The sequence below is a fragment of the Adiantum capillus-veneris genome, chromosome 17, assembly GCF_014529385.1.
Source record: "Adiantum capillus-veneris isolate H3 chromosome 17, ASM1452938v2, whole genome shotgun sequence".
Classification (NCBI taxonomy): Eukaryota; Viridiplantae; Streptophyta; class Polypodiopsida; order Polypodiales; family Pteridaceae; genus Adiantum; species Adiantum capillus-veneris.
Window position 1 is genome coordinate 36671745 of NC_140947.1, and position 14441 is coordinate 36686185.

At 42.0% G+C, this 14441-nt stretch overlaps 1 protein-coding gene across 2 annotated transcripts in view; it reads right to left on the reverse strand.

The window, feature by feature from the left end:
• Positions 1–2203: 2203 nt before the first annotated feature.
• ARP8 (actin-related protein 8) overlaps positions 2204–14441 on the reverse strand; it is a 52525-nt gene continuing 40287 nt past the window's right edge. The window contains exons 2-12 of one of the 2 annotated variants that reach the window (XM_086486496.1): positions 5278–5357; positions 5126–5202; positions 4756–4823; positions 4441–4502; positions 4264–4361; positions 4003–4084; positions 3660–3802; positions 3421–3569; positions 3176–3309; positions 2713–2831; positions 2204–2623 (exon numbers count right to left, since the gene is read on the reverse strand). In XM_086486496.1, coding sequence (XP_086342622.1) covers positions 2534–2623; positions 2713–2831; positions 3176–3309; positions 3421–3569; positions 3660–3802; positions 4003–4084; positions 4264–4361; positions 4441–4502; positions 4756–4823; positions 5126–5202; positions 5278–5357 — 1102 coding nt within the window. In that variant the 3' untranslated portion in view covers positions 2204–2533. The remainder of the gene's footprint in view (positions 2624–2712; positions 2832–3175; positions 3310–3420; positions 3570–3659; positions 3803–4002; positions 4085–4263; positions 4362–4440; positions 4503–4755; positions 4824–5125; positions 5203–5277; positions 5358–14441) is intronic. The other variant, XM_086486497.1, reaches the window with a different exon arrangement.

The window sequence follows — 14441 nt, forward strand, 5'->3', positions numbered from 1 at the left end:
TTTGATGTTGGTTACTTTTGTGTATCGTCATTCATCTACATATAGTCTAGCTAAAGACGCTCATGCAGTCGAAGATACAAGGTGCATAGATTCTGCAACCATGCTGCTTTATAGAGAGCTCTGAACATTTGTTTTACTAGTCCGACATTTAGGGTCTTGTGAGTGTTTCTTATTTTGTGGCATAAATATCCGGAATCCCATGTGCCCACCGCAGAACCTTTTTGCAAGCATATTCCAATTCCAAGTTGAAATGTCCCATGCTGCGACAGCTCACTGATTTTAGATGTACTAGAGAGTTGCCATTGTTTTCATGTCCTCTGGTATATATTTTGTGGGGTACCACTGTTGTCAAGTAATGAATATCAACCCTCTACATGCTCCTAATGAGTTCCTTGACATAGAACATGGAGGCATCTTAAACTTAACATCAGCGTGGGGAAAGGAAGTAGGGAAAAAACTTCCTGTATTTACAACTGCACAGTGCTGTATATCACACCCTCAAGGTGCAACCATGGGAACAACCTTCCCAATGGGGAAGGAAAATACCATGTAGCTTGTGAGCCTCAAACCCTCACCCTTGGAGTAACATCACTAAGGTGTCACCAATTGAGCCACGCTTCTTGAGTAATATTTGAAATCTTCCGAGTGACTGCTTTTAGAAGAGACTTATGTAAAATCAGCTAATTATCATGCCTTCTACAAAAAAGGTTATCATAAGGATATCGATGTGCACAATTATGCCTGTGGCGTGGATTAGTGTTCTTAATGTAAGTGATGGAGGAGCCAGAGGCCTTGAAATGATAGGTGGAATGTCTTATCACATTCATGCACATGAAAGCATAAGTTTAGACCTCTTCTGATATCATGGAGCCCATTTTTATCAGCGGAACTAAATTGGGAACTTTTCCCAAGCATGTACCCAATGCATAGTCAAAATTTGGAGAATGTTACCAACGGCAGTTTTATGAAAATTTCAAATTTCTAGTCTATGGGTAGAGGCTAATAAGGAGAAGTCCTTGGCCCATTTGCTTTCAATTTTCTTAAAGAATGGTAAAAGAAAGGCTTGTAGTTTAGAATATTTGGTATCTGTTAAAAAATGGAGAGTTTCGGTAACTTAAAATTCTTAAAGTTACTTACAGGTTTTATTCCAATTTTTTTCTATGATTTCAAGTATGATTGTAACACAGCTGTCCTTGAAATACTAGCTACCATTTTGTAATCTAAAGCTACCATATGGTCATTTTTTGTTTAAACTAGATCATATTTTGGAACTTAATATGGGATTGGTTGCCATTGTTTTATTGTGATTTCAAGTGATTGTAATAGTTGTCCCTGAAAATTCAGCAATTAGTGCAACACATTGATAGGTTAATTAGGATATAGTTACGAGCGAAGAATTCGTTGAAGCAAAGAGTGTACTTGCATAGATACCTTCCGAGCACCTAGTTTGAAACTACCTAATAGGTACTTTCAAATCACCTAGATGGAAACTACCTTTACCTAGGTACTTTGAAGGTGCCTACATAGGTACTTGCAAAGAACCTAGGTGGAAACTACCTATATCTAGATGCTTTGATGGTATCTCCATTGAAACTATACATAATACATCTATGTTCTTTGAAGGTACCTATGTCGAGCGCGTAGGCCTCTAAAGTACCTATAGTAGGTTTTCAAAATAACTCACATGTTCCAAAGGCAAGATAGGTACTTATCATATCTAATTCTACGTGTCATTGGTACCTATAGATGTCATAGGTACTTGTTTATCGAGTACTTATGATAAAGGTTCAATGTCACGCTTAGCGATCAAGGTACAAATAGAATGCTTGACAAGCCACACTAGTGAGGAACACTCCGGAATTCCTCACTAGGGAATTGCAAGTTAGAAAATCAATAACTGCATAGTCAAATAGAAAAGGCTTTTTAAACTATCAAAGGATCCTTGTTTGAGAATCACCTGCATTCCAATCATTGAGTTAACAAAAACCCAGAATACAAAAACTGAGGAACTGCTAAAAAACCTCCAAGCAGACAAAATTAATTGTTTGCAGGATTGCAGAGAAAAGAAACCAACTCAATGGTCAAATGTGCTTGGCGATTGCATGTACAAGCATTATTGTATTAGTTTCTGGAAGTAGAATTTCCACTGAGCCAAATTGCATAACTCCATGTATCATTAACAGTCGCAGTGAATTTCTCTAAGGGTTGCAAAATATAATACCCGTGTAAAATGCCCACCTCAAAAGGATGTTACAGAAGTTTGAATACAAAATGTTGTTAGTAGCATTGCCAATTAAACTCGTAGATATCAACATACTGTACATATCAGACAAACTGTATAACCATTATTGGTGTGATAAAAACTTTCATAGAATTGGACTATGTCCTGTATGTAAATCGCTTTCCTGTCTTGTGTGTAAGTCACTTTCTTTGATATGCTGAAGAGATATACACAAGTATAATCTATACATCATAATTGAGATTACCCCTGAGAAGGTAAATCTGAAAAGAATCAAAGAAATCGTTTACTGCGCTACGAACATGCTTTTGCATCCAGTATCTTTTGTCCATGCTTAATAAACTCCTTCTTTTTTATGCACCATGTTTCCTCAAAACAGCTTACCTGCAGAGACTTTCACTAGATAATTAGCCACTGCATAACAGAACTTAATATGCACATGAGGAAACTCATTCATTGAAGATGATCATTACATTGCTTAGAAGCTTAGCACCAGACCATGCTAACTCTGCTCCATTTGTTGGAGAAATAACGGTCAGATTTTGCGATATTTGATGTGGAAGCATCTTGCGGAGCTCTTTCTTCAGCCTTTCTGCTATAAACAGAGTTATTATATGGAGAAATGGGCTAGCATATCAAGTACATACATGCTCATTAAAAGCATAGGTTACCTTTACTAGCTGTGGCACATTGTGCTTAAAGCTAGCTAGTAAGGTTGCATTCCAAACCCATACTTATTGATCTTACCATATTATACAATAAATACCGTACCGGTATTCAGTACTTTACGTACTGCTTGTTCTTTATATGCACACACAAATACACATACATGCGTGCATGCATGCATGTATCTAGGGTTGTGTACATACGATACAACATTTTTTTCATACCGTACCTATTGTACCTATCCACCTTGAAACATATGAGGCAACATACCTCCCAAACCAGGTAAAGAAGACGAGCCACCAGCCAGCACTATGGTATTGAACCATGGAATGTCGACGTCATCAGTGATTTGCACACAATGTTCAATGCATAATGCTACTGCTTGCTGAAGGCTCATAGTCCTCCTGTAAAGAAACCATCATCAGATAAAGACTTTGAATTAACCTTAGGATTAGCAAACTGAAAGCAAGGTAAAGGAAAAGCTGGAACAATGTCTCAAGTTTGTAAAAGCATACAGTCCCCCTAGGTAGGGCTGGAACATGATCTCGCAAGCCATGAATCTTTCATGACTGAGCTTGAATTCGCCTTGATTGTTTAAAATGCAGGTTGCTTCAGTATTTCTGGACAGTTCTGCATCATAATCTTGAGCCACATAGCAAAGCCTCTGCTCAAAGCCACAAGACTTTCTTACACATGCCTTACTCCTGAAGGTAATCAACATTGCCAAGGAAAAAAGGGTGCTTTAATTTCAAACCTCTTTCAATGCCTTGACTATTGTAATGTTATCAAAGGAAATGCCATTCTGCTGCATTAATTCACAGAGATGGGCAGTCAATTGTAAAGCACCTTGACCTATCACTTCTACTCCAGCATTCCGCATAATTTTTCCATGACGAACTGCATGGTTGAGAGAAAAACATTAGGACTGTTTTCTGTGCATGCCACATCTGACAGACAGGTAAGCTTTTCCTACTAACAACAAAGACCAAATAATATCACTACAAAAACACTACATGCAAACAGGTATTGACAAGAGAAAATATTTGAGCTACCACAATGTGGGGTGTTTACAGCTTTGTGACGTGCAGCTTTCTTACTTGGAACCACTGAAGTCAATTGGAACCCTATGTTGACAACAATGCCAGATGTCTGCTTGGCAGCAATAAGAGCCAAGACTGCCTACAAGCATCACAACCACCCAAATGAGGCTCTTTCATAGCAAGTAACATTGTTAATTCTGACTTGCTTTGATATTTGTCCTTCCAAAATGCATTTGTAACATTGCAAGTCGTGACAATGTGAAAAGGGGGAAGGGAAAGACGCGAGGGAGGGGGCGAGGGGGGGGGGGGGGCTATTACCTGATCCACTGCACAAATAGCCTTCACACCCATACTGAATAAAACCTTGTGGGTAACGTGCCGCAAGTTTCTTCTAGCAGCTGTGGCAACTTCCGTCTCTGACAACACAATCAGTTGAGAAATAAACACTTGCATAATTAAAGTGGCAATAAATTTTGTATGCCACAACGTGTATACCATCATAGTGACAAATGGGGGTTGATATAACCACAGGCTGCAGACTCGGCTTTGCTGCTAGGCTGAAATATTTAATTTACAAAATAGATCAAGCTACTTAAACCAGATATAGCTCCATGCTTAAATTCAAATTTAAAAAGGAAAATCTATTCTGGAAAGATTACATAGCATAAAATACATATCCATGATAAAATCCTATTCCAATGAGAAATGCTGTTAATTGTTCTAGTATACGATAAAAGTCAAAAAATCTCCAGACATGCATATATAAACAAGCAATAAACATACTTATCAAAAACAATGTTGCGTACTTACCGCTCATATATAGTTGTGAAGAAATCCATCAAAGAATTGTACATTGGGTTCTCAATATTCCCATATGCCTAATCAAGAAAAGGTTCCCAACTGTTAACGAAAACTGAACCAAGGCCAGAATAATAGGCATTTCAATTATACCAAATGGCAATGCCAACTACTAATCAATCGTCTTTTCAAAAATCCCTCAACGGAAGCAAAATGTACAATACAATAGTAGACTTCCTTGCTAGCCATATACTTAAGCAGAACATATGCTCATTGAACTTGTTTGTGCGAGCTTCTTTTTTTGAAGGGAACTGCTGTAACTACTAAGCCATAGAAACATTTTCTTCCTTGAAAAACTCAGCAGACTGCAACAAATTCTTACCAGAAATGTTGGGAATCTTCCAGAAGGTCTATCAAAATTGCTCCAACCATACTTGCAATAACCCGAACCTCCTATACCTTGAAAAATCTTAGTCAATGCACTGTTAAATGCCAGATAACATTAAAATATCAGTGATGGTAGTGAAAACTTACCATCTATAATTACAGAGCATGGTAATTGCTGCCTTGCACCATAGATGTGCTGAAAGGAATGCAATCCATCTTCACATGTTCTGCAATTGCAAAATCTTATGTAACCATCTCAAATGAAAAATTCTATCAATATCATTTAAAGAATTTACTTACAAAATCCTAGAGCAAAATAAATAGAGTATTTTTTAGGGTTAAAGAAATCGATGGACGGCAAATCTTCCAACTATTAGAATAGAAATGGTTCAAGTAGGGCAAATGTTCCCAATGCGAGGAAGTTGTAGCACCCTATATATAGGTGAGGGGCGGTCTTGCACCTCTCTCCTCCCCCATGCATGTGTATGAGGGACATACTGGCAGCTTCGAAATGATATTGCACGCGAATCTCCCCTGATGCCTTTCCTGGCTATCTCTGGCGCACACGGAGCAGCAAAACCAAGGGATCACCGTGGTTTTGAACGCGGACGGACTCAACTCCCTTTCACTGCTCTAACCGCCTGAGCACCAGCTTTCACTGAGTCCTACACCACACCTGTAATTAGAATAGAAAACATTTGACCCCCTCCCAGCCCCTTCTCCATCTCAAGCGCTGGGTGACCTTGCATCCCACGTGCGCGCGTCGGCGTCTGTTGCTCGAGGCATCCACCCGTAATTTTTTTTTTAAAATCTCATTTTCCTCCATCCACGTCACCTGCTTCCACCCATTTCTTTTCAAGGCATCTCATGAGATTCTTACATCTTTTCTTTTTATTAAATCGTAGTCACATACTGGTCCCCTCTGCTGCACTATGATTGAATATTCCCTAATATGCTTGGAAATTGGAGTCAAGGACGATGTCACAAACTGCTTACGTGGCATGACCATTAATAAAGAAACCCCTAATAAGTTGTTCCAACTCATGGGGTAGGTGGAACAACTTATTGCGTAAAAAAAAGAGCACAAAAAATTGTGTAATAATTGTTGACGTGGCTGGCTGTACGGACGCCCGTGATGTGCGCTGCTGATGTGGCAGGTGTACAAAATTTCGCGAATTGCTATGACTGCTTTGGGCGGCAGCTTTTGGCACCGATTGTTTTTTGAACTGAAGTTTTTCATGTAAACTGCTTTTCCACGGCCATGGGCCTTTAAATAAGACCCTTGGGCCTCTCTCTGACTCATTCGGAGTTGATGAGCCGGTCCGGTGAGCAGAGGAGAGCGCAGGGCTGTACTTGCCCGATTATTTTAATACAAAAAGAAATACCGAAAGGGGCGCCAGTCTTTGGGGCCAATCTCTCTTGGAACGGAACTACGCCGGGCCGTGTCGTCTCGAATTGAACTGCGATTTTAAAGTTTTGAAGTATTTAAAGTGAATCTCTCTCTCGTGTCGCGACAGATTTTAGACTTAGGGGTGTCCAAGTTTGTTACAGTGGTATCAGAGCACGGCCAATTTCTCTTCTACCGGAAAACCCGATCCTCTTACCGCGACACACATGGATTCAAACGACGAATCCCGCAAGAATCAGACAAACCCCTTGACACTTCTGAAATGGGAGGCGGTACGGAAAATTCGAATGGATTAGCAGATCACGAATACGGGCCACCTCGGCCTACGGAGTATCAACTAATGGAGATGCAACGGCAACAGCAGGTTGATGAGTGTGCAAAGCAAATGCTCAAGTTTGCAAAGGATCCACTATGCAAATTTTTTTGACCCGACACCCGATTGATGAAGGGCACCCATTGGTAGCAAGCCATTGATACACCAATAAAACCAGCCCTCAAGGAACCCCCTGTTCCACAGATGTTTACTGAAGATGAACTCGAGGACGTGGTCGAAAAACGAGTCAACCAATTGTTGGGGTCAAAGGAGAAGCAACTGAAGAAACGCAACAAAAGAACCGACTTCCCTGGTTACTTGGGCCGAGAATCCTCTTTTGAGAATGCAAGAAAACAAAAGAAGCGTGTACATTTCGAAGGATTGTCCAGTTCGTCATCTTCTTCCGACAACTCGGATAGCTCATCCTCTTCTATCCTCTTCTGACTCGAGTGATGAGTATAGAAAGGGTAAGAAACAACAAAAGAACCATACGTTTTATTCAAAGGAAGCACTTTTACAAAGCCAATCAATATGATTTTCTCGACGACAAGGGCAAAAAGGCCAAGGAATTCAAAGAGGGTGGACAAGCAGTAAAATTTGAATACTTTTCAGGGTTTCAAGATGCTCCCAAGGCTTTAGCCTTTATCCAACAGTTTGACATAGCATTTTCTGGAGGCCACTATATAGAGCACTCCAAGATTAGACGGACAACATCCTTTTTGAAAGGTAATGCACGGAACTATGCCGGGCCGTGTCGACTCAAGTTTTAAAGTTGTGAAGTATTTTAAATGATTCTCTCATGTCTCGTGTCCGATTTCCGACTAGGGGTGCCCAAGCCATATGAATGAGATGACTGGATACTGTGGTGAGCGCATCAAGAGTTCCTGCGGGATGAGATGGCCACACAAGGATCTAGGTGCATCAAGACTTATGGACGGATGAGATGACTAGATGATTGAAACACAGTGGTATCAGAGAATCAAGATTACTATATGAATGAGATGACTAGATACTGTGGTGAGCCCATCAACAGTTCCTGCGGGATAAGATGGCCACACAAGGATCTAGGTGCATCAAGACTTCTAGACGGATGAGATGACTAGATGATTGAAACACTGTGTTCAGTATGAACTAAGAGTGTGAATGAAGAACTTTGAAATGCAATTTTCGAAATTGAACATAAATGATTGTACTCTCCATGTGACTTGCTTGAGTGCAGGAACTGAAAAGACGAAATGACTGCAACATTTCTGTCTCGACAATCTCTATAGACATGATCGCAATAAGGATTAGTTAATCTGACATCAGTGAGGTCCGGGATGGATCTAGATGTGATTACTAAATACGTTGCTGGCAGTCATGGTCTGAGATTGAGAGTGAACTTTTATGTGATTGATTTGAGTGTCGTCTATGTGCAAGTGCTAGATTTGTGTGGGTCTAGTATGTCTGTACGTAGAGTTAGTGTCTACTGAATTGGTTTATAGCCTTTGTCTCTTTTGCAGTAGTAATCGAGGGCGATTATCATTCTTTCAAGAGGGGGTTATGTCACAAATTGCTTACGTGGATGACCATTAATAAAGAAACCCCTAATAAGTTGTTCCAACTTATGGGGTAAGTGACGAGGAGCCAAAGGGACACAAAGAAGCATAAAAAATTGCGTAATAACTGATGACGTGGCTCGTTGTACGGACGCCCGCGATATGCATACGAGAGCCCAGGGCACCTGTACTTGCTCGATTATTTTAATACAAAAAGAAATATTGAAAGGGGCGTCAATCTTTGGGGCCAATCTCTCTTGGCACAGAATTACGTCGGGCCGTGTCATCTCAAATTGAACTGTGATTTTAAAGTTTTGAAGTGTTTAAAGTGAATCTACCTCTCGGTCGCGACAGATTTTAGACTTGGGGTGTCAAAGTTTGTTATAGACGAGGATGTGTTTTCAGAGCCTGGGAAAAGGCCAAGCATCGAGAGGGACTCATTTTCTTTGACAATGGGAAAAGGACCAATTTTATTCACCCAAAGTTGAAGTACATTCGGCCTCAAGCTTGACGAGATGAGACAACATATGGATGCCCTTCACAAGGAGGTACAATGCAAGCGGCATTCATCTATGCCTCTCCAGTTACCCAAAGCATTAAGGCTCCAGACAGGTATTCAGCTTTGTTTACCAAGTATGAGCACCTCTTTTTGCAGGATGATCTTCCACCCCGTCTCCCTCCCGAGCGGAAGGAGGACCATCGCATCGAACTCACGGAGGGGGCACAACCAGTCAGTAAGGCTCCCTACCGTTTGAACAAAACTCAAGAAAAAGAGTTAAAGAGCAGCAACTCACAGAGTTGGTGGCCAGAGGATTCATACGCCCTAGTGCAAGCCCTTTTGCTGGTCCTATCTTATTTGTCCGCAAGAAGGATGGTTCGTCTCGTTTGTGTGTTGATTACAGGGTTTTGAACAAGATGACCGTCAAGAACAAGTTTCCGATGCCTCGCATTGAGTATATCCTCCATAGGCTCAATGGGGCAAAGGTTTTCAGTAAGGTCGATCTCAAAAGTGGGATACCATCATGTAAGGGTATTCAAAGGAGACATCTACAAGACCGCCTTTCGCACAGAGCGAGGGCAATGGGAGTCTGTGGTTATGCCTTTTGGATTGACGGGTGTCGTGGGTACATTTAACCATCTCATGGTAGGCCGTTTTGGCAATATAATTGGCGTGTGTGATTATCTTTTCTTGATGATATTCTCATTTTTTCTGCATCGTGGGAACAACATGAAAAGGATGTAAAAAGGGTTTTAGACCATTTGGATGAGTGTCAGTTGTACATTGAAGCTAAGAAATCTGAGTTTTTTCTCACTCAAGTTACTTATTTGGACTATATCATTTTTGCAGAAGGCGTCAAGCTCGATCCCACAAAGGTAGAACAGGTTCGTAATTGGAATTTACCCAAAACTGCATATGATGTGTGTTCCTTTCTTGGTTTATGTCAAGCATATAGTTCGCACATAGAGAATTTTGCACGCATTGCCGTACCCATGACAAATGTTTTGAAAGAGGTAAAAACTCGCCAACAGCGCGTGGTTTTGTCCGAGGCAGCCACTGAGGCTTTCGTAGCTCTCAAGGTTGCAGTGACAGAAGCGCCGTGTCTCATCCTTGCCTCTTGGGATGACCCCTTTGAGGTATGGACGGATGCGAACAATGTCGCCATGGGAGCTGTGCTTCAGCAGCATGGCCGTCCAGTTGCATTTCTTAGTTGGATGTTAAATAGTGCAAAAAAGAACTATTCAGTGTTACCATATACATGTGGTAGTGATGTGTGTGAACACACTAGGACCGCCGGGGCATTTTTTCCCTCTTTAGGAGGTTTTTTCCCCCAAGCATTGTATATACGCCCATCACTCTGGGGCTATCTATCCTTCCATTGCACACTAAGTAATACACTCGCTATTGTGTGCCTTGAGCTTCCTTCCTCTTCTCCAAGCTGTGTACGTGTCTCTGCAACCCTAATTCCAACAATTGGTATCAGAGCAGGTTGCGTCCTCCCGGGCTTAGTCGCCACCTGCTCCAACACACGCCTGCTCACTTTCTCCGATTTCAGTGAGCTTTGGCAAGCGTTCGCAGGTCGACAAATATTTCGGGAAAGTGAGCAGAGCTTAGTCTGCTCAGATTTCTGATTCGGGCTCATTTCGGCCTCCGTTGCCACTACAAGCAAGTCTGCACAGGCTATTTCGTTGTTTTGTGCATAATTTCTGTCAGTGTCATTTTCTGCATAACAGATGCTTTACAGTCTTCTACGGTTTGTGCTATATAGCACGTGTTGTTCCCGCTCCGTTTCTCCTATTTTCGGACAGTTTTCACGTCAGGCTGACAGCAACACAGATGTGTTCAAGATGTTCGCTGCTGAGGACAGGTTGGATGGTGACAACTACCCTATGTGGGCTTATATGATGCAACATGTTCTTGTGTCAAAGGGCGTCTGGAACATTATGCAGGGCATTGATGTACGTCCTGGTTCTGAGGATGTAGGCGATGTTGCAGGTCTTGCTGCAAGGATTGCTGCTATTCGAGTTGTTTTGCCTACGGCAGAACAAGCTCATTGGGATGTAAAGGATGCGCAAGCTCATACACTGATTGCGTTGTCTCTGAAGCGCACCATTGTTCCTCACATCCGTTCAACAAAATCTGCAAAAAAGTCTTGGGATATTCTAGCGGGTCTTTATGCAAGCCGCAATGAGGCTAAAATTGTTTTGCTGCGTAAAGAGCTGGAGTCGAAGATTATGCATGAGGAAGATGATATGGACACTTTTCTTACTGGTGTCAAGGATATCAATGAGTAACTTATTTCTGCAGGTCAAGTCATTTCAGACAGTTCCCTTGTGCAGACTGTTCTTGATGCCTTACCAGATTCTTACCAAACTTTTGCTAGTACTTGGAGACTTATGACCCAAGGAAATCCTGAAGTTGTCAAGTTTGATGCATTATGCACATTGCTGTTGCAAGAGTCACTTTCCAGAAAAAACAGGACTAGGCAGCGTGCAGTTGAACAGGCTTTTATTGCTTCTCAAAGAAAGGGTGGTAACAGCAATGCAACCACTTCTTATGGTTCTACTGCGAGTGGCAAAACTTCTGTTCCTAATGCTTCTGTTGGCAGCACTTCGTCTGGCATTTCTGGTGATAAGGGCAAAAAGAAGATGCGTTGCCATTATTGTAAAGCTAATGATCATTTGATCAAGTCGTGTCCTAAGTTGAAGGCCAAAGAGGCTAAGAAGAAAGAGGGTGGTTCCATTGCAAATGTTAGTTCCACTACAAACGCAACCATTGTTGAGTCTTCTGTGAAAGGAGACTGTGTTGCTGATGTCGATGCAGAATGGGCTTTTAGCGAAGAGTGCACTTACAATCCTGTTGTCCATGATGCATGCTTGTTAGTTGCTGCAAATTCACATGTGTGGTATTTCGACAGTGGTGCTACAAAGCACATTACCTCACATCCTGAAATGTTCACCTCTCTCGAGTCTGTCCCTCATGGGAATTCAGTCACTTGTGCCAACAATGCCTCTTATCCGGTTCACGGAGTTGGAAAGATTGTGCTTACTGCTGCAAATGACAGTTCCTTCACACTTGTTGATGCACTTTATGTACCTGGGATCAAGAAGAATCTCTTGTCTGTATCCACACTTGCTAGACTTGGACTTGTAGTCAAATTTGTGGATGACAGATGTACAGTTCATGATCTCAGTTTTGGTGATGAAATTGTTGCATCTGGCCTTTTGTGCAGTGGGCTGTATAAGCTCACTTTGTATGACAAGTGTAGACAAAATTTTGCAAATGCTGTTGCAGATTCAAAGGCTATTTCAGATGCAAAACTTTGGCATGCACGTTTTGGTCATCTGAATTTTTCCAGTTTGCTACGTTTGCAGAAATCTTATATGGTTACTTCTTTGCCGCCTCTTGAAGCACCTGTCAAACATGTTTGTGAAGGATGTATTTTGGGTAAGATGCAGCGTTCTAAGTTTCCAAAGGATGGTTCAGTTTGGGCCACATGCAGGTTGCAGCTTGTGCATACAGATGTTTGTGAGCCCATGCAAACTCCGTCCTTGGGCAATTATCTTTATGTGATTTGCCTCCTGGCAAAAAGGCCATTGGTACGAAGTGGGTTTACAAGTTGAAACGCAAGCCGGATGGTGAGATCGATCGCAATAAGGCTCAACTTGTTGCAAAGGGTTATGCACAGCAAAAAGGCATAGATTATGAAGAGACTTTTGCTCCCACTTGTCGTATGACTACTGTGCGTTTTCTATGTGCATTGGCAGCTCATTTTGGTTGGGATGTACATCAATCAGACATTGTTACTGCTTTCTTGAATGGTGAAATATTTGAGGAAGTTTATGTAACGCAACCTCGCGGTTTTGTCATAAAAGGACAAGAGGACAAAGTGTGAAGATGTAAGAAGGCTTTGTATGGGTTGAAGCAATCTCCGCATGCTTGGTATGAGAAAGCTGACACTCATTTGGTTAAACGAGGCTTTCGTAAGTCCAACAGAAAGCACATTGTATGTAAAGCGTGAGGGTGATGTACTCCTCATTGTGGTTCTTTATGTCGATGATTTGCTGGTCTCACTGGACCAAATGAGAGACATTGCTGAATTTAAGGCTGATTTGAATGCTACTTTCAAGCTGAAAGATTTGGGGCTGTTGCATCATTACTTGGGTATATAGTTTAAGCAGTGTGATGGTGGTATTGCCTTGTGTCAGAAAAGTTACATAGAGACATTGCTATGTAAGTTTGGACTTGAGGATTGCAAACCTATTGCCACTCCCATGGAAACAGGTTTGAATTTGAGTCTACATGATGTTGGCGATCCTGCTGATGTCACTCTTTACCAAACTGCTGTTGGCTGCCTCATTTATGTATGCAACACGAGGCCGGATATTCAGTTTGCAATCTCACAGGTCAGCAGATTTATGCATAGCCCAGGGTCTAAGCATTGGCAGGCTGTCAAGAGGCTTTTCCGCTACCTTAGTGGCACTTTACATCTTGGCGTGTTTTATCCCAAGGGGGGATCATTGCCGCCAGACTTACATGCTTTTTCGGACTCAGATTGGGCTGGTTGTTTTGACACGCGAGTGTCCACAAGTGGTTTTTGTTTCATGCTTGGCAGTTCATGTATATCATGGTTGAGCAAGAAGCAACCTACTGTGGCCACTTCGAGTTGTGAGGCTGAGTACAGGGCAGTCTTCACAGCTACGGTTGAGTGTGTATGGCTCAGACGCCTTATGGTTGATTTGGGTGTTGGACAAGACACTGCCAACACTATCTACACTGTCAGTCAGAGCGCATTGGCAGTTGCGAGGAACCCAGCTTTTCATGCTCGCACAAAGCACATTGAGGTGCATTACCACTATGTCAGGGAGAGGCTCTCAGCAGGAGAGATCAGCTTGGCTTATGTGCCAACACAGGACAACCTTGCAGATCTTTTCACAAAGGTATTGTCTCGTGAGAAGCTTGAAGCTTTCCGCAAAGCTTTGGGCTTACTCCCCTTTGTGGACTGATCATGTCCTTAGGGCATGGCACTTCCCTTTACTCATGTGCCAGCTCTCGTTCACCGCATCACTCAAGGGGAGATTTGTTACCATATACATGTGGTAGTGATGTGTGTGAACACGCTAGGACCGCCAGGGCATTTTTTCCCTCTTCAGGAGGTTTTTTCCCGCGAGCATTGTATATACGCCCATCACTCTAGGGCTATCTATCTTTCCATTGCACACTAAGTAATACACTCTCTATTGTGTGCCTTGAGCTTCCTTCGTCTTCTCCAAGCTGTGTGCGTGTCTCTGCAACCCTAATTCCAACATTCAGTTTATGACAAAGAACTTCTGATTGTCATTCACTCTCTCAAGCGTTGAAAGCATTTTTTGTATGGTAGAGAGTTCAGAGTTCGCACAGATCATCAAGCCCTCAAGTGGATCCAGTCTATGCCTAGTGCACATTGGAGTGATCGCCAAGCACGGTGGTTATAATTTTTTGAACAATTTAGTGGTTTGATTGAGTATGTGCCTGGTAAAGCTAACCCTGTTGCAGATGCATAAGTCGCAAAGG